At 42.4% G+C, this 20925-nt stretch overlaps 1 protein-coding gene across 2 annotated transcripts in view; it reads right to left on the bottom strand.

Annotated features, from left to right (window-relative positions):
• The window catches only part of SEMA3A (semaphorin 3A), a 127836-nt gene that overhangs the window by 20282 nt on the left and 86629 nt on the right, over window positions 1-20925 (bottom strand). For both annotated transcript variants that reach the window (XM_081957244.1, XM_081957245.1), the window contains exons 5-7: window positions 20614-20707; window positions 15764-15883; window positions 176-318 (exon numbers count right to left, since the gene is read on the bottom strand). In XM_081957244.1, coding sequence (XP_081813370.1) covers window positions 176-318; window positions 15764-15883; window positions 20614-20707 — 357 coding nt within the window. The remainder of the gene's footprint in view (window positions 1-175; window positions 319-15763; window positions 15884-20613; window positions 20708-20925) is intronic.

Below are 20925 nucleotides of genomic sequence, written 5' to 3'. Positions count from 1 at the left end.
GAGGAGTAGAATTAATACAAGAATTGAATCAGGAGACCGTATGAATTGAATAAAGGAATGAACAAATAAATATTGGGCAAGTAAATATATTTATTATGGCCATGAGATTTCAAAGGGCTACTTTATTTCAGACCTGGGTTTTTTTTTTTTTTTTTGCACCTGACATGATTTTTACCTTACAGATCTGTCCTATTCTGGCATGTGTGGCTTTTCCAGAATGCTCCCCATCAATTGCATTTTCTCGGAAGAAAAAATATATCTTGTCATCTTCTGGATTGTCACTTTCAGGGATCAAATGAACAGTAATAAACCTGGGATCTGTAAAGGAAATGCAAAGCACATAGCATCAGGTTACACAGGGCCTTACTGTAGGATTTCTCAATCTCCGGTGATGAGGCTTTTCACAATGGCTTTTCTCAAAAACTCTAGAGTTTTCTGGAATTTACTGCTGTAGGCTTTCATGACTGGGGTCGCCTGGGCATTGCCGAACTTCAGAGTTTAGAGGAGAAGTTTCTGTATACCATTCTGCCTCTGAAGAAGATGTAGCTGATGAAACATCTGGAAATTTCTTCTCTAGAACTTGATTACCAAACTATAAAGCCCAGCACTAAGCACTAAAGCCCAACACTGCCCAACTTCCTGGAGTTTGTTTACTGCCCTAAAGATTTAGCTGTCACCATATCCTTGAAAGATATTTCAACCACGATTGATACAAATGACCTGGAAAGCAATGGGTGAAGTTTTCAGGACTACGCAATGCTTCATATTCAGTTCTAAACATTGATCTTACATTTCCCTGGCCTAAGAGACAGCAAATACTGTAAGATAATTTCAAGTGTGGGAAAATAAACATTCTTTTTGAGGAGTTCACTTCTCATTAATTCAATTTTAAGTCTGAGAAGAATCTGACTATGATTTAAGCAGTAAGGAATTGAGAGGAAAAACTTCTATGTATACAAGATTTTTTTTTTTTAAAAAGGATCTATTATAAATTGGACTGAATTCTCATAGTAGGAACATAAATATGATTTTCATGGCTTTATATGGTTTTTTTCATGTACGAATTATGGCATTCTTGATGATCTCTGATATTGGTTGTTTCCTTGCAGAGTTTTTGTTACCCAATTAGGTAACATTTCAAGGGCTTTATAAAAGCTTTTTATAATGAGAATTACAGTTTTAACACTTGGAAACTGCTTACGCGCAACAGAAGAAAATAAAGGAAACGCAGGGTAGGTTGCAAAACCATCCTCAGTAGGTTTAGTCACTTATGTGGGTGGCAAAGAATGAAGAGTCTCATTTACTTTTGGGCACCTCTGTATAGGATCGTATTATTAAGCAGATGTGCTCCTTAGCTCAGATCTGGCTTTTCTCTTGCACTTTTACAGAAACCTATTGGCTCCAAATCTATATTGAACGTTTCAGCCGGCAAGCTTAGTGGCCCTGTTTTTGCCTCTGAGGTCTGTTCTGTTTGATCTTGATGGGCTGTTGCATGTTCTAAGCAAAGTTGTGGCATGTGGTTTGTGGAAAAGATTGTTTTGTGCATTTCAGGGACTTTTAAGAACATTCTCCATCGTGAAAAAGGCTTAGTTGGTTGTTTATGGCAGTTTCTTTTGTACCCCTTTCACAAGATCACAGAAGCAATAGCCAGCTAAATAAAACCACAAAATCGAAATGTTATAAATAACATAAAACTTTAGTCACTACAACGTGAAATAGAAAAGTGAAATAAGGCTAAAATTAACAAAATTTCTTTTTTCTGGACTTCTCTTTCATCAGGCCTTTCTTTTCCCTGCATGGCTAATCAGGTTATTTGTGGGGATGGGAATCCCACTTCTGCTCTGTTTCCAGCAACTTTAATCTAGCTCTTGTTAAGTCCTGTGTTTGTGTGTGTGTGATTTGTACAAGAAGTTACGAAAGTAGGTTACAGCAGGAGTAAAAAGTCCCCTTTGACCTGCCAATTATACATCTGCCTTCATCAAGCACACTAGACTGCAGAGAAGACAATTGATTTATACGTATTAAAAAAGAACCACCACAATGAAACAATGTTAGAACTGCAGAATTGGCAAATCTTTTCCCCCTCCCCAGTTTCAGTCTGCTAAACATAACAAAGGCGTTTTTTTAAAGCAACACCAGCCCTACTTCAACGTGATTGAGCCTGATCAAAGGAGGCCGAAGCCACCAGTTGCCTTTAAGAGCAGAGGCTGCTCAGTTTTCTCAGCCTCAACCGGCCTTTGAACTCAGGGCAGGCGTTGGAAACAGACCTCGGCTAACAACAACCGTTTAAGTGAGAGAAAGGAGCACTACAAAAAAGAAAAGGCAAGCAAGACGTAATTCTTTATCGTTGTAGGGGTGATGATGATGATGATGGTGACTGATGATGATGATGAATATGGTCTTCTGGTCAGCAGATGCCGCCTTTTCCTTCCCAGGGGTGGGCAGAATGTCCTACTAGACTCCAATTCCCATCTTCCATAACTAGATAGCCCATGAAAGAGAAGCTGTGTCCCAGCAGTTTCTTGTCCAACATCAGTATCCTGTTGACCTCTTTGTTGTGTCCTAAAGAATTTCTTTTTCTATTGCAATGATTAAAGAAAAAGCAAACAAAATGCTCTTCTCAAAACTATGATGAAATATCCCTACATATCAGCGTGGTAATACCCCAAAACATTTTAATGAGGGAAAACTTTTTTATGGAAAGCATCTGCTAGAAGGGAGAACTAAAACTTGTAGGTCACTACCGAAATAATTCAGATAATTCATTCTAAAATTATTAGCTCATGTGTTTTATATTACTTCAGTCCAATGGAGTGAATATTTAAGTGCTATAAACAAATGTTGAAGTAATAAATCCAAATATCAACCTAAAAAACACATTGATATATAGCTTGCATCTATTCTTGAACTAGTACAATATGAGAAATCCAACTAAAATCAAAGACTGTCTCCAGGAAATGTGAAGTTGAAGGTTAATAGACCTTTAAAAATTCACTTCAAACAAACCAAGGAATAGTGGTGTAAAATAAAATACGATTTAGAGGCTTCCTGAGTCCTGAGGGAAATAGAAGACAAGATGCCAATCATTGAGTGACCCAAAGACAAACAGAAAAGACATCCAACAGTTCAATCCTGACCTGATCCTATGCCTACCCTTACTTATGATCAGACCAGGTGGATCTTCGTTAAAACCTCTCCCCATTTCTCTTCAGAGTAACATGGCGTTACTCTTGAGGCAAATACTTGAGGAAAATATTCCACTATTCAGGAGCTATTTTCAGATTTATTCTTGAGAAAAGTCCTACTGAATTAGAAATTGCAAAACACCAAAAATAGAACTAACAAGACCATATTTGTTTGCTTGGAAGAAACAGTTGTAGTTGTGAGGGGGAGTGTGCATAATGTACAATTAGCTAAAAATCCTTGCTAAATTTATAGTGAAGGGAGATTGTATACATCTTTTAACGTAAGGTAAGCCTCTTTTCTTTTGTTCTATGCTTCTTATGAGAAGGGGGGAAAAACGTCTTTCCCTGGAAAATTGACAAACGCAAAGCTCCATATTCAGAAAAGCCCATTAAGAGGAAAGAAAGGCGAAAATGTTGAGCTGTGGTATAATTAGCAGTTTCCAGGGCCTTTGTTCTTAAGGAGAAAACAATAGTTTTGATTCTCTGTAATGACTAATTATACGATGAAGTGAAAAAAATGAAGTGTGAAATTATATGTAATTCTCCAAGTAAATTAGATTCCTTACAAAACAGTCCTTCTCAGCTGCTTCTCAGCCTCTTTCATTTTAAGGAGACAATTTTCTTTTCTAGCCATGTAGAGATTAGGAATCCAAACAAGGAAGGAGCGAAGTGGGAACCTGAATTTGTACAGAGAACTTTAAAGAATTTTGCTGGAGCCAAGCTGATCTTCGCTGGACTTTTGCATGCAATTTGGCTACTTCCGTTATCGTAGCAAACTTCTATACTCTCCCTTGGTGGTTCAGGTAATGTTTCTCAGTGGACACCACCAGATAGTTCATTTGTCACCTAAGAATTACTGGTGAACACATAATATGGAACAGGTGCCCCATACTAGAGAGGAGGGATCTGTCTATGCCAACAAACTATCACCCAGCACTGACCGTCTCTTTTCCCTTCACCTCTGCAGGCAAATTATAGTGGAACAGAAAAGACAAGAACAGACCAATAAAACAGACATACAGAATTCAAAATTCAGAAACACCAATAAAACACAACTGCTAAATTTAAAATGCAGAAAAAGAAAATGATCTGAAACAATTAATAAGAAAAGGAGGCCACCCAGCTTCTGCAAACACAAGCTATTTGCGGGAAACTTGGCAATCTTTGTGACCAGCCAGGGTGGCGCAGTATCGCAGGCTGGCTCACTGACCACAGCCAGCAGTTCGATCCTGACCGGCTCAAGGTCGACTCAGCCTTCCATCCTTTTGAGGTCAGTAAAATAAGGAGCCAGATTGTTGGGAGAGCAAGAGCCTGGGTGCTATTGCTAATGATTTGTCTGAGGTGCTGTAGAAGGAAGATTGCAATTTCTTGACTGAAAATGAAAATGCTTGGAAAGTTCTGTTCACTTCTTCACCTGGGGGTTCAACTCTGGAAGACCATCGGTAATGAGACCTACTGGTATCGCTCCTAAATAAACTGGAAGCAGGTGTGTGTGTGTGTGGGGGGGGGGTGAAGTGCATTTAACTTAACCCCTTCAAGTTGAACAATAGCACAAAACTGAGCTGGATTTGCATCAATATCTGAGGCCATGAAGGATTTCCACCTGAGGTGGAATGTGGAAGGGAAGCATGGAATGCTTCTACACCTGTCTAGGTATTTGAAGTACTTCTACACCTGTCTTCACCCCAATTTTTTACTTCTCAATGTTTCATTTTCACTCACCTCTCAGATATATTTCCTTCCTGTTCCTTCCTGCCTTTTAAACGTTCAATACTTTGTAGACAAAGACAGCTACAAATCTGGGATCACATTGAATATATTTTTGTGGAGCTTATAATTAATTTTCACAGCTAGTGTAGACAAATTTGACACAAAATCTATTAAAGGAAGATTAAATCCACAGCACAGTAAAGTCTGAAATAAGCTCTGCCTGAATGATTTTGTTTTGCTTTTATTATTTTTTTACACTAACTTGTCATGTAACTGAAATTCATCACAGCATAGAAACAACAGTTGGCAGAAACGAGCACAAAAAATAATCTTCATTATGCTTTTTGGTATTCAGTGTTTTTGCATCAATTATGACAGCCCTGCTTGGTATTCATGTCGACAGAATGTGTAATTTCCAATTTAATTTAGCAGTAAAAATGTGAGGAATAAACCTCAGTGTTTTAGCTTGCAGTTTCATTATTTATGGATGGATCTCTTGATTGATATTGTTGATTCCAATAAAATAAATAAACAAATAAACAAACAAATGAATAAATAAATAGGGGGTGGGGTTAATATGGCCAGAATTACACTGAAGAAAAGGAAACAGAATGGAATGCCTCATCACACCATCCATCTTCCTGTCCCTACAGGTCTGCTCTTTTTCTTCTTCTTCTTCGTACTTTAAAGATGAATTATAGTTCACTAAAATATGTCATAGGCGTATCCCCCAATGCATTCTTTGAAATATTAACACTCTCGCATATTTGTAGGTACTTTAATATGGATGAGTTTTCAGTGTTCTCAATTGGGGTGAGTTAGCCTCTCGTTTCCCCAGGGGAGGAAGCCACTGTGGAAGGAAGGCTGGCCCTTCCATGCTTCCACATCCAGGATGACCAGCTTAAGGGGGGAGGGAGATGATTTCAACAGATTCCCTTTGGAACAATCCATTTCTCTACAGACGGGGAATGGGGAAGCTCCCACAGAAGTGCCGGCCTGTCAGGCGGACTGGAGACCTTTTGCAACCTCCCTTCCATCCTCCTTGGGAAAAGACCCCTCTTTACCAACTTTATTTCAGAGTACTTCCTCTGGCCAGCTTTTCCTCCTGGGTACATTTTGATGCCTGGCGGTTCTGCATTTCGGGGGACCATCGGAGGCAAGGGAAACAATTGAATGGAAAACACTCCGTGTCCACCGTAGACCGAGTCCTCCTTTTAAAAGGTGAGGTAGGGGGATTTGAGACGTAAGGATGGTAAAGAACAGGAGGGGGCAAAACAGAGAGGGAAATAACTAGGAATAGTTATCTAGTTATAACTAGGAATCCCACCTCCCAGGTAACAGAACTCATGGGGAAGATTTCTGCACAACAACAGCAGCAGCAGCAACAGCAGAAGCTCCTCCATTGCAGCCCAATTCTTTGGCTGTATGGAAAAAGCAGCTCCATTGCAGGAATGAAGAAATGAAGGGGTTATTTTTCTAAAGTGGAAATATTCCTCTAGATAGGTAATCACACTGTACTCTTCCACTTCATTTATCTTGCTGTTAAAGTAATTGGAAATACATTTTCTTTACAAAACAGAGACAATCTGTGCAAGGAAGGAAATAAATCATCGGATGCCTAATCCTGACAGCGCCATTGAGGCTGAACTTCCTGGGCCGTGATGTGCAGATGGGTAACTTCCCATCCCCTTCAGATCACAATGGAAAGGCATAGAGATATAGATCTCCCCTCCCCTCCCCCTCCCCCTCCCATCTTTTTCTTAGACGGTATTTCAACTTTTTAAAGCTGACTTTATTTGCCTGTGCACTCCCATCTCTTATTTCTATCACTTCCTGCGATGTTTTCTATCCAATTCCTATTCCTTATCTTTTCATTCGCCTCCTCTGATCTCCTGCATGGGACCCTCATGGGAGCGTTTGATCTTCTTGCCAATCAAGATAACACTCTGTGTGTATTTGCACAGAAGAGGGTTAGGGGAGCACATGCACAGCCTGCAAAAGATTGGGGGGCTTTCCAGGAACCAACCACACACATGGAATAGGACGTTTGTTACTTGGAGGCACAGATTGGGATGAGGGAAGAAACAGTTTTGTCTGATAAAAAGCAGGGGCTCATGTTCCTCTTCAGTACCATCACCCTGTTTCTCAACCTAGGCAGCTTGAAGATGTGTGGACCTCAACTCCCAGAATTCCCCAGCCCTCTGTATCTACCGTATAGATCTTGGACATTTTGTTTCAAGTCACTCAAAAGAATTATTGCCAGCATGAATTATGGCTAACAGACTTGGGCTAAGGTCTTAGCCTGGAACAGTTCCACAGCTGCAGGTATTGCTTTGTGAAGTAGAATGGTTTGATGGCATCTGCAGAACTTAAAAGCAGGGGTGAAATTCAGCAGGTTCTGGAGAACCGGTAGCGGAAATTTTGAGTAGTTTGGAGAACCAGAAAATGCCACCTCTGGCTGGCCCCAGAATGGGGTGGGAATGGAGATTTTGCAGTATCCTTCCCCTGCTATGGCCACCAAGCCTCCCCCCCCCACAGAATCGGTAGTAAAAAAAAATAGAATTTTACCACTGATCTAAAGCCCCAGAAGACCTCATCATGGCAGGCCCTCCTTGTTTCCTTGGAAATCCACTCCCAGGTGTTTGAAGATGGAGCCATGTTCAACCGAGTTCCCCTCTACCTTCCAACTTTGGATTTAGAATTGTGGAAATTTACTACTCTCCTATGTTCCTTTCAAATATAAAATTGCAGCATTTGTTGCTGTTTTGAAGCCTGTCAGAGAATGAGAAATAAGACTGTCCCAAAGGTGCTTTTTTTCAAGAGGCAACTGGATTTTCTGGTTTTTCTTTGAAGACATTTTGCTTCTCATCCAAGAAGCTTCTTCAGCTATGGAGAAGAAGAAGCTTCTTGGATGAGAAGTGAAATGTCTTCAAAGAAAAACCAGAAAGTCCAGTTGCCTCTTGAAAAAAGCACATTTGGGGCAACTGTGATGGGCGACTGAAGAATCTTCATAGGTGAAGAAGAAGATTATTCCATCTCTGTGCAATAATACTCAGATTTTGTGGGATGCTACTTGGGGGCACAACTGTCAAAGTGAGTGATGGGATTAATGGGCAGATGAAACAGGGAAGGGGCCAGAAGCATCCCTGCCACACACACACACACACACACCTTCCTGTATATGGATCACTCAGTGGGTGTTGTAGCCTCTCCTCAGAGAGAAATTAGCACATCATTTCGGTACCAAATAAAGTATCTGTCCATGACTGTGCACTCTGGAACCTATCCACAGAATATCTCTGATAGAAGCAAAGGCATATTTGAAGTCCAGAAATGTCATTTATATGGATGAAGTTAAACGGTGCACATATTTGTGAATAATATACTAAAATTTAGTCTGTAGCCCTTCTCTAAACCCAGTTTTTTCACCCCCTTTAATTCCTTCTGATTCCATCCATGCCTAAAGTTTGCTTTGCATATAATTTGCTCACAATACTTAACAGACTAATAGGTCTGTCGTTTATTTATTTTATAAATAGGAGCAATGATTGCAACCCTCCAATCTGGAAGACCCGAAGTGTCTATAGTCTCCACTATCAGATAATAATCCATACCCCAGAGAAGAAGTTATAAAAAAATACACCTTTCTTTCCATAAAATCACACCAACCTCAATAAATTCAATGAAATTGTGCAATAACAAAAAGAGCCCCTTAAAAACAAAACAAATGTACACCTTTAGCTACACTTGCAGAATGAATGATGTATGGAATTATTTTCATAATTAATGTAATGTAGCAGGGAGCTATTTGAGCAATTGGGGATCTTCTTTTTATTAAACCTTGCAACAGCAACCAAAGCCTGGAGCTTTGTTAGAATTGCAATTTTATGCCCATTTGTTTGCAACCGAAGGCCATGGGGCTTTCCAGACCTGGGATTTCAGAGTGGGGAAGCCGGCGGCTGTTTGAACAGGACTGGCAGTTTCATGGGGCTACATTTGTGCCCCATAAGGCAACTTCCTCAGCCAGGTTGTTTGATTTCTGGGCCATCCCCTGGGAGTCAATGAGCCATGGCTTTCTTCCTCCCCCCTCTCCTTTGTGGTCCATGCGCTGTGGCCTAATCGCACTCGACCTCCTCCAAGGAGAGTTTGCTTCTCTCCATTCATGCCCTGCTCTCTGTTTGTCAAGCGACATCCCGGGGTCTCCCTGGGCCTTTGTGGGGCTAATCAGATTGTTGCCATTGTGTGCACTCCAGGTCGATAATCAGGCTGTTGCCAGGAACTAATGAATTTGCGAACAGTCCCAATTTTGACAGCGGGAGAGCTCCGGTCCAGAGAGTGAAGTCACCAGGAGTGATCAGGCAGGGACGCCTGGCATTAGTGGACACCCCACCCCCACAGACACTTTTCTGTGCAATTCTCCTCCCTCTTTTCACCCCACAGAGACCCTCAGCTGAGGCAGTCAGCTGTTCATTTCCAATGGGTCACCAGAAGAGAAACCGACACAATTAACAAGAGAAAGAATGAAGGCTATGAAGACCTTCCAAAAGAAGAAATCCTTCCATGGAGGAGGCTGTGTTAGGTTGTGTCTAGGAAAGCTGAGCTCGGGTCTCCGTCAGAAGTCTGCCATCAGGCTCTTTGGTGGCAGAGCATAAGCCCCAACTGGGTAATCCATTTCTCCTTAACCTTTGCTCAGTGGGAAGACCAACCTTGAAGATTAGGAGAAGCTTCTGGAAGGCCTGTGGGGCTCCCAACCTCTCCTTTGAGCACAATGCTCCACTCCCCAGGTTATGTCTACTACAGCAAATAAAATCACAACCTCAAATCTCCTGGATCACCAAACTAACACATTTTGTGAGAAGCTGTGGCCTTCCTGTCTCTTGCATAACAGGAGAACAATTCAAAATAACAAAGAATTAAGGATATAGAAGGACAAAACGATATAGGTATCCTTAGTAAGGTGGGTAACCTGAAAGTTGACAGCTATTTGAAGTTACAACTGCCAAAACATCTTAGGGAGACACAATGGTCAGATACGGGAGATTCCATTCTACACAACTACAATGATCATCTCTGCATTTGTGGAGCGGCAGAGGGAGAAGACCTGGCTCACATCCTATTTGATCGTTGCTTGTATAAGGGGGTGAGAGACAGGGACCTTTGTCCATATATCAAAAGAAGGACCCATTGGGATCCCCATATCAAAACAACTTACTTTACGTGCGGCCAGAACCTGAAAATAACATTTAACACAACACAGGACTTAAAATGGTTCGGTTGAGATCTGCATACATGGGACTGATTGGGGTAGATTGTAAGGGTGTCACTGAAATATAATTTAATGTCATTTTATTCTATTTTATATATTCATGTATTAAATTATGTTGTATCTTATCCTATAACTATTGCATTTTGCCTTACTCTTATTTTAACTTTTTTGTATAAGATTTTATTGGTGATATGTGTTTGAACCTTGTGCTTTGATATGGCCCATAGGCTAATCAACAAAGCTATCCTATCAAATATCCTCTTGCAACACATTTTTCAGGCACAGACAGAAGTCTGTGAAGTCTGGGAGTTGCCTTGTTGAGCTGCAGAGGCCTTTCCTCACACAAGGCTCAAAGCAGTTTTTCTGAATTAATTGTTTCAAGTGTGCACAACCTACAGCCTTGGCGGGTCAGATTTTCCAATGTTCAATTTCCAACTCTTAAGGATGCTCAAAAGTTATGACATGCCTTGTGGACTGTAAATAAATGTTGGTTACTTTAATATAATTTAGATGTGCTTGGTATGTAACTACATAAATATCATAACATTTACAATACAATAGCAGAGTTGGAAGGGACTTTGGAGGTCTTCTAGTCCAACCCCCTCCCTAGGCAGGAAACCCTATACCGTTTCAGACAAATGGCTATCCAACATCTTCTTAAAGACTTCAGGAGTTGGAGAATTCACAACTTCTGGAGGCAACTTCTGTTCCACTGATTAATTGTTCTAACTGTCAGGAAATTCCTCCTCAGTTCTAAGTTGCTTCTCTCCTTGACTAGTTTCCACCCATTGCTTCTTGTTCTGCCCTCAGGTGCCTTGTAGAATAGTTTGACTCCCTCTTCTTTGTGGCAGCCCCTGAAATAATAGAATGCTGCTATCCTGTCTCCCCTGGTCCTTCTTTTCATTAAACTAGACATACCCAGTTCCTGCAACTGTTCCTCATATGTTTTATTCATTTGTTTCATTTCAGTTTCATCCATCATTTGCTTCTTTTTCCCAGAAAGTTTTGGAGCAGGTTCCACACAAGACCAATGGCGTCTGCACCGATTTTTAAAGCTATTTGAAAACTGCTGTATTTTAAAAACTTTAACCTATGGAAGTCAGCCACATAGACAATACCATCGCTATCATCCCATGTGTGTCTCTAAGAACCTGTGTTTGTGAAGGGGCAACACCAAGAAAGCTCAGATCACAAAAATGAATAAGAAAACCACAATGTTATAAACAGACCGAAAGTAATAATGAATTTATATCTAGACTATATATCATAACGATATAAACTGATCGAAAATTATTTTTTCTAGAATTAATATGCTGATTTTTTATGATTATGTATCAAGGTTTGATATTTAGATGTAACCTATGAGTTTGGAGGGAGGGGGCGTCTGCCACACTTGCAACTGCCAAAATTTGTAACCATTCCACTTACCCTTTTCCGTATAAATGTTTTTTAAAAAAACAATAAAACTTTTTGTAAAAAAAAAAAAAAAGAACCTGTGTTTGTGTGTGAAAAGAAAATAGGTGACCAGAGTGGGACAGAAGCGAGCAGGGGACTTTATACTTAGGGAAACAGGCATAGCAGGCGCATAGAAGCTGCATCTAAAGCCAGAATTCCCACAGAGTCTCAGCAAAGGATGGAAACCTAACCACCATCTTTCTACATCTCACGTCCGGGTTGTGTTTTTTTTAAAATACACGGTGCATAAGGCTGCCAACAGAGGAAGAGTTTTTTGGGGGGGAAAACCCTTTACTTTTCCCTGGTGGGAATGGAATAATGCGAGAAACAATAATCTTACTAGGTATACATTGCTTTTAAGGCTAGCCAAACCACCAGGACCAGTGATCTGTATGGTCCTAGATTTAGATGGATGGATAATGTTACTGAGCTGCCAGGCACAGGTGTCTTCAGGTGGCTCCCCTGGGAAACCTTGTAGAATAAGGATCGTTGGGGAGAATAAATGCCAAATGTGGTAGAGGAAAATTTCCTACTGAGCCTTTGCTCCATTCTGCAGTGAGGGAACATGGCTGCAAAGCGGCTACCTAGAGAGCCCAAGCCATGATCAAACTGGGTTTCCAGCTCCACCTCAACTGTCCAGATGTGATGAGGTCTTTCGTATCCACCGTATTCTGTAGCTTCCGTTGCTGTTGCTTCTCATCCTGCTTCTTCATGCACGTAATGGAATTTATGAAAACCTTCGGGTTTTTTCCCATCATTTCCCCAAAAGTGCAGCATCTACTTTTTTCTGGTCAACCATGGGTTGGTTGATCCATTGGTTGAAGTAGCTGTTGACTTACTGGCTTGGCACCCGAGCCTGGCATTGTGGTTTGAGAGAGAGGGATGTGTAGGTAAGCATCACCTGTATTCCCATCATGTCTCACTACCTTCTTGAACATCAAATAGTGGCTGCTCTGTTTTGCTGCTGATGAACTGATGTTTTGTGGTTGGCCAAACCTCCATGGCAATCAAGAGGATGCTCATAATAAAAGCCCCCAAATGTCAAATGTGGCAGGGAAAAAATTGTGGGTGGCCCCTAAAATATAGGTGGCTCTGGCACTTCTTAAAAGCTCCCATCTTTTAATAAAATGGGTTATTCTGAAAAAGGGGGCTACCAAACTCCTGGTTTTTGCCCCCCCCCCCCCCACAGAAGGATCTCCTCCTAGAACGACCAACTGAAGCAGCTGATTTGATTCGTGCCTTGTAGGAACTCTCCATGGCAGAAAAACTGATGTGACAACATTTCTCTGTTCCAGCATGGAAGCGGTAACCTAACCTCCCATCACAGAAGCCTTGTGAGAACATTATCCAGATGACCGCAAGCACACTGCAGCAACAATAAACAGACCACCTTTACAACATCACCCATAATAATCAGAAAGTGTTGACCACTCAGCCCACCACAGCACAACCAACACAAGTGATGAAAAGGATGACACAATTGTGTTAAAATATTCATGACTGGGAGAGACGTGGGAACCAGGTCAGCCAATGAATAGGCATAGCAACTAAGTCAGTCAATGAGAGCTTAAACAGATCTGAGTCTGTGCAGAGAATTGTAACAGAAACTTAAGCAGTCTGCTGCTCTGAGAAGTAAACTAGCAGTCTGTCTGGGCTTGTCTGCTGAAATGAAACTGACTGCTTGTATTTGCCTGTAACTCTCCTGCCTTGTGTTTACTTGGAAGAAACACCTGTTGGTATTGTACATTTATTCATCTATTCTTATGTATATAAAGAAGTTAATGAATCCAGCTGAATCGGTTATCTGTGTGTGCTTTCTGGATTTGAATTTATGCAACAAACTCTGACAAATTGCAACCACATGGCATTAGTGTAGCATGCAAACCAACTGAAGCCCTCAAAAAAATCTTAAGTAAACCAAAAGACCCAGCAGCCCAAGAAGAAAAACCAAGAGTCCTCTACAACATGCAGTGTAAGAACTCTAGCAGGCACCAAGTAGGACAGACTAGCAGGGAAGCTCCTTGTAGTACCAACTAGTAGTCAGACAATACAATATAAAGCCCTTAATCTCGCAACACATGGTTGATGGACCACCCAAGACCAAGCTAAATCCCAAAATGGTAGGGAATTCCTAGAAGTTTGGCACTCAGACAAATCAGTGTTCAAGTTTACACACCAGAAGAGTCAGAAAGACTTTCTTACCAGCAATCAACACCCAGATTAGGAAAGGTTACTACTACCACGAGCAACACCAGGCAAACAATCAAGCCATAAAGAACAGCCTAATGAAAGAACCACCAATGAGAAGACAACGTCTCTACCAGCTCTGACAGGACAAATGACTGTATATAAAGAAAGAGCAAACCTCCCTCCCTTCTAGCACTGAAGACGTTACCTTGTGAGTAGCAAACCATCTGCAAGAAAACAAGAAAAAGCAAGAAAACCACCAAGCTCTGAGAGCACCAAGGACCTCACAGTTCAAGCCTGAGCTACAGATATAGGCTCTTCTGTAGGTGCTCTGTAGCCTTGCCTGCACTGATGATAATGCAATTCAAAATATAGACAAAAAGAAATGGTTCACTGATGCATCTGTCACAAGTAGCACACACACACACACACACACACACACACACACACACACACACAAACAGAGCTGCCCAGAACTGATCTTATTCAGACACCAAGCAGAAGCAGCTGTTTGGCAGAGATTCACCATTGTTGTTGTTGTTGTTGTTATTTATATTACATTAGCACCTGCAGGACTCCCAGTCAGTGAACTAAGTCCTGTGGCTCAAGGTGTTGATTTAATTAAAAGGCTTCCCAGCTTCCTTCAGTTTGTAAAAAAAAAAAAACACTTTACAACTATTGCAAACTTTCCTTGTAACAACACAACCGCAAAGGATTTTCATAGATCTGGCTTTTATACTTTATAGACTGTCAGCTGGAAGTTTTGAGAAACCCAGAGGTGCCCAGATGAAACCCCACATAAAGATGTGGCTTAAAGCGGATAAAATCCACATGTTTGGAACAAAAAAGATCATTTGCAAAAAGTAATAAAAATGTCAGAATAGACATGGCAGCTCCCAAAAGACATAAAAACTCTGGTGGAGTTGCAACCTTCATTTATTTTACTTATGTTTCTGTGTGTGTGTGTATGTGTGTATATGTGTGTAGAGAGAGAGAGGGAGAGAGCAAGAACAATCAAGATGTTGGCTGCAACTGTGTGGCCATAATTGTCAGCTGGTGTTTTTTTTTTAAAAAAGTACAACTCCTGTGGATGCCATCCTTCAACACCTGACCTTCCCAGGGTGGCTGAAGGAGGGAACCGGAGGGGAAAGTGAGGCATGAAAGCAAGTAGAAAGGAAAGGAAAGAAAATCTATGAATGGAGAGGGATTCGCCAGCCGCAGTTTCAGGCTCTGGGTGGGAGACCCAGCAGAGCTCTGGAGCTTAGCAGCCCCTTTCCCCCGATCCTGGAGCGTCATTGACTTGAGTTCCAAAGAAAAGATCTGCCTAGTTCTCCTGTATTGTATTTTGAAACAGAAGTCCCCTCTATGCTTAGGCTGGAGCAGAATCATGGGGAGAGTTGCTCTCCTTTCTCTCCTCCCTTTTGGCTGGACGTGACTTGTAACCCAACTGCAACAAATGAGATCAGATTTGCCTCTGGAAACGTCTCTGCTGGGAGGACATTGAAGCCTGTCCCTCCATCCCGCATGCAAATACGCTTCCTCAACCACCGCAAGATAGAAATGGAAACTCCCTCCAGGTAGGTGAAAATTCCTTCTGGCTGAAGAAGAAATGGACAGATTGGACTGAGCCAACCTTTGCATGTCAATAAAAGTTTGTGCAAAACATAAGCCGACTTTTGGTCTCACAATGGAGGGCAGGGAAATCAGCTCATACCAAGTCAGTTACCAGGCCAACCTCTAAGACCAAAGCCAAGGTCAATAGCAATGGCGCTCAGGCGCTCTCTGGCACCAGAAACAGCCCTACCATTAATACGGAGGCCGTGATCTCCATTGAGGTAATGTGACTCCTGTTAATTTCATTGACCGCTTTAACACTGTGCAGCCCTGGGTGCCGAAAGGAGGTCAATAGTGCTAGAATCTGGTGATCATGAAGGAAAGAGAGAGGAAAGAGGGGGCTTACCGTTGAGCCACCGGGAATCGTGCTGCTCGGTCCGGATCGGGTGGTGTTGCCCCAGAGTGCGGAAGATGGCAAAATCTCTCCCCATAAAGTCGGCCGCTGTTCCTGAGTAAAGCTCACCATCTGTAACGTTTCATGGAATTGCAGCAGGTCAGAATCAGCCAAGGAGAAAGCCTCCCGCGACCGTTTCTCAGGGAACAGCAAGGGGGGCTTCCCAGGCTGAGACTTTGGCTTTGCCACTGAAAGCTTCAGCCGGGGGCAAAAACACGGGGCTCGCTAGATTGGCAAATGCCCCTTTAGAGATGGAGAAAGGGACTTGGCCATATCCGCTTCGACTTAAAAAACCTCAAATTTATAGAGCAAAGAATACATATTCATATTAGTGTAGCAAGCGAATGCATATCCTCCTCTTTGTCTCCCCCCCACAAAGCAAAGGGAGGAAACAAACTGGACCCGGAGTTGGTTCATTTGTTTTGACTTTGGAGACTTCCTGGAGCATTAAAGAGGGATAGAGTAGGGTTGTGTGTGTGTGTTTGTGCGTATCTGCTTCGACAATATAAATTGTGAAGTGAGTTGACAGCCTATTGCAGTCTAGGTATTCTGCTTTTCGTGGTCATAATGAATGGCCTAGAGAGGGTTTTATATGATTTGGTTGAACCAACAAGCACACTGACTTCAAGAGAAGCTGGTGTTTTCCGTGCCAGTTTCAGAGGTTGGTGTGGCTACCATGTCTCAGCAAGCTGCCTTCTCCCCACAAGTTCAAAACATGATTTTCAGACAGTCTGCAAAATCCTAGAGGTCAGGAGAGGAGAAATCATGATCGTGCAATATGAAGAACAAGGAGATCAAAGGCAGATCTGGAGGACTTTCTGCCAGAAGATTGGCATGATATCACATCTGAGTGGAAGTTTTGCCTTCATTCCCAATTCATCATTTCTGTCTCTCTGCCACTTTATATTTTTAAAAGGAGAGGCCGTCACTTAATTGTAGCCCTTATTAAGTGGGGAGCTCCAGCAAATGCCTCCCAGGCCTCTCTTGGCCTTCATTTAACTTGGCTGCCATTCACTTGTCAGCCTCTCTCAAGAGATTTGGGATAAATCAATATCAATCAAGGGAAAGTCAAGAAGACTGCTTTTATTTCATACTTGTCAAAAGGGGGGGAAAGGTCACTGGTGTTTGTGTGTGTGTGTGTGTGTGTGTGTGTGTGTGTGTAAAAACTATACTACCACCTGAGCAGGGTTTTCCAGGGCTCTCTGACCATGGAGTGGGACAAGTAGCTGCGGCCAACTTGTCATGGCCAACTGGCTGTGGGACAATTCAAGAATTCAATGTAATTATTTTAAAAAAAATTTTGGGGGGTCATTCACGTTTCATTCTGTCCCTCCTTTGCCATCCCTTCTTTAAAGGTCCTGTCCCACCATTTCTTTGATATTAGTGTAACTCTTGTTGGCCGTGGGGAGGGTGGGGAGTTTGAAGGAGTTGGCCCCGTCATTTGCAGGCAACTATCTATCGCTCCCCCACCCCCGGATTCAGCAGAGGGAGGGGGCTTCCCTGTGGCCTCTCGGTTTGTTCCTTGGCTTCCTTTCTCTCAGGGAGAGCAAGTGGCAGCCCCCTAGCTGCAGGGGAGACAGGGAAAGGGGCAGCCTTCCATGCTGTGGGTGGCAGTTTCCAGATGGGGGGACTTCAACTCCCAGAGTTCTTAACAACGGCCACGCAGGCTGGGGGAATTCTGGGAGTCCATTTGACTGGAGGACACCCAGACTAGGAAGACTCTTCAGTCTCCCTCTTCTCTTTCTATACAGTTTTACGGGACTCAAAAGTCCCAAATGGTGCTTGATTCAGCCAAGACCCAATCTGGATCATTCCTATGGATCTTTGTTCCCAATAACCCGAATGAATGGCTGGAAAGAAATAAAAATCCACCCACATTTTGCCCTAACACTCTTAAGGCCACATTAATGAGCAAAGAGTTTACATATAGGCTATTCGGATTCTGGCCAGAGTTTCCTATGTAGATCCTTCCCCTGTGGCTGGACTGGAGCATTTTTAAGGTTTTATTGGAAAATGCAAACCTAGACATTGGCATGCAAACAGTAGTTGTTCCTCCCATGGCCAATTAATAATAAATGACAGCTGAACAAGGCCTCCGAGCTATTTATTTCTCATCTCAAACTGGCATTTTAATAGCACGGTTGAAATGAATGAAAATCAGTTGCAAGTGCACTGAGGAACAGATATTTTGAATTAAATAAAAGGATTACAACTGCACTAATTATAACATATTTTTCAAAATACATCTGCCTATTGTAGATTTTGAAAAGACTGCAGGGAACAAATCAATGATTTTCTTCTCATGAATTTAAAAGCAAATAAACCTCGGCTGAAGCCCGTCCAGCTGTTCTCTGAGGCTGGTCATGCAGGACTCACAGGGATGCCAAAGGGAGGCGTTGATAACTCAAACTATGATTCTAATGAACTTCAGAATGTATCCCCAGATTGCTGGCTGGAGAATTCTGGGACTTGAAGTCCACCCCTCTTCAAGTTGTCGAGGTTTAGGACGGATATTATGTGTTAAGATTCATCATCTTTGTCTCTTTCTCATAACTCTTTGCCTTTTTTAAAAAACGAAAGAGGGAAATATTTCTAGGTGTTTTTTTTTTAATTAAAGCAAAAAGCCAGGGAACCACAATGCCACATTAGTGTAAGTGCAGATGAAAAGCTAAACTCTCTTCGTTTCACATGGCACAAGATGCCATAAGGGGCTTTGTGCTGATTTTGCCATCCTAGTTTTTGTTCAAAGTCAATCTTGCCCGAGAAACTCCAACACAAATGTTTTCTGCTCCTGGCGCTCAATTATACACCTGTCTTTTAAGGACTTTCCCCCTCCCACCTCGAGTAAATTCAAGGTGCAAGTTACTGCAAAGTGAAGGGATGCATTTTAAAAAGTGCCCTCTGGGTAGTTCCCACTAATCACTTCAATTTCCAAAGGAAGGCAGTCTACTCCATGTTCCCCCGGTGTTGCTTTTAAAAGCATGAAGGATTTGTTAAAACACAGAATTATTTCCTTTTCTTAAGTGCTACAGTAAAAAAAAAAAACAAGCCTGAAATACTTTCCATCTTTCAAATGACACCTGGAGGAGAGATACTTCCACTTTCTTCCTGATGCTTAAATAGCATCGGACTATGAATCATTTCTGGATTTCCTGGGCTTTCGTGGTAACATCGTACTGGCTGGCACCAGCCGCTCTCTCCCAATTTTACTTTGATAGGTTCTAGACCTCACCCGTGAACGCAACCAAGACCCCTGCAGGGAGAAAGGGGAAAAGGGCAGAAGCCCAAGGAGCCTCACGGGCTTAGATCAGCCTGAAAAGAAATTTTCTGTTTGCCGCTCTGAGCAGGGACTTGGATTGCAGGCAGTCCTTGACTTATGACAACAATTTCCATTGTTAAGGGATGCAATCATAAAGCATAACAACATCATTTGGCATCATTTACTGACGGCAGTTCTTGCAATCTTGGTTGCTGTTGTTAAATGAATCCCAGGGTTGTGAGGCCTCCAGAAAGGCTTGCCTGCAGAGGCTGTGGGGGCTCCAACACTGGAGGTTTTTAAGAAGAGATTGAAATGGTAGAGGGTCTCCTGATCGAGCAGGGGGCCAGACTAGAAGACCTCCAAGGTCCTGCCCAACTCTTTAATTGTGAGGCAACAGCCTGCCAGCTCCCCAGAGGCCAGCAGGAAATTGTAAGTTGCAGGTGGTTTGCAAGGAAGCGAGGGGCCGCTGATGGGTGTCGAAGAGCGCACCTGTGTTCTTGTCTTAGCAACAGGAATGACGGATCCAGTTCAAGGTGTAAGACTTTCTGAAGGCTCCCATCCAGGTAGCAACCGGTTCTGACCCTGCTTAGCTTTTCAAGATCAGCCAACTTTGCATAGGGGCTGCCACATAGGTGGGCTTGAAAGAACACGGCCATAAAATAACTAAACTGAAGCTCTAGGCTGGGGACTAGTAGGATTTCCAAGCTCACGCCTCCTTTTCTGATTGAAAAGATAGTTTAATTCTCTCCGTTACTGTGAAGTTGGAGGCAACTATGAGGGAGGCAAGGAGGATGTGAAGGAGCCGCCAGTTAGCATTGGAGCCCTCTACGTGATTTTCTCCTGTAAATTACCCCACGCTCTCATGCAAAGAGAAAGACTGAAACTTTGGGAAAAGAGCATTGACTTAGTTGGAGAAATATAACACCCCCCCCCAAAATAGATTCCATATTTTTTGTATTGGGTTTGTAAACATTGCATTGTCTAAAAGGGTCTTTGGGAGTCCCAAAGCTCTGCAGGATTGCTGCTCACCCATTGATTCAAACAGAGGAGAAGATTTGCACCCTCGTTATAAGAAATGCATCCTCATCTGCAGAGACAACCCATTGCTCTGATGGGAGGGGCTTCGGTTGGCAGCCCCAGGCAGCCCAGCTCTTTCCGAGAGGCCTTAAGCCCAGGAAACCGGCTCTTCTTGCATAAGATCCTCCATTGTCCCTGCCCTTCCCATCCCATTTGATCCAAAGGCCCTTGAGTTGGGACCACGTAGCCTCTAGGCATCCATTTACTCTCTAATATATGCATGTACTTCTTTCTTTTTTAAAAAAACCCAACCTCAGACCTTGAAGGGGCTGCCAATGATCTGGTTTGTCTTAAGATCTTGGATGTAAATCAAACTCATTTGTCCTGTCCCCAAATCTGAAATTTGAATTAGATCAGAGCCGTCTTGCACCGACCGGTCCCAATAATTTGAAGGAACAGAGGTAGAAATTGTGTGTGTGTGTGTGTGTGTGTGTGTGTGTGTTTAAAACCATTTTACACTACATACCTATTAAAAGAGAAGCAGTCAGAAGTTTGGGGTCATAAGGGCTTTTTCCTCTGCCATTTTCAAAATGTGAATCTTCCAGCTTGAAAATGTTGTCCTGTTGAGAAGAAGAAGAAGGGAGAAGCAAATGATTGAGCTGAGCAGACTGATTACTGGAGATGTATAACTTATAAAACCTTTTGTGCATTTATTTTTAAGCCACCAGACAGCTGTTCTTCTTTTTCTTTCTTTCTCATTGGATGTATAATGTACTAGATAACAAAGCAAGCACGACTTCATAAAACTTGGTGAATTGCTGTCTTGTGGACTAAGAGG

This window comes from Natrix helvetica, assembly GCF_964273705.1.
Source record: "Natrix helvetica genome assembly, chromosome: 6".
Lineage (NCBI taxonomy): Eukaryota > Metazoa > Chordata > Lepidosauria > Squamata > Natricidae > Natrix > Natrix helvetica.
The sequence above is the reverse complement of the archived record's forward strand: the minus strand, read 5'-3'. Positions and strand labels throughout refer to the sequence as shown.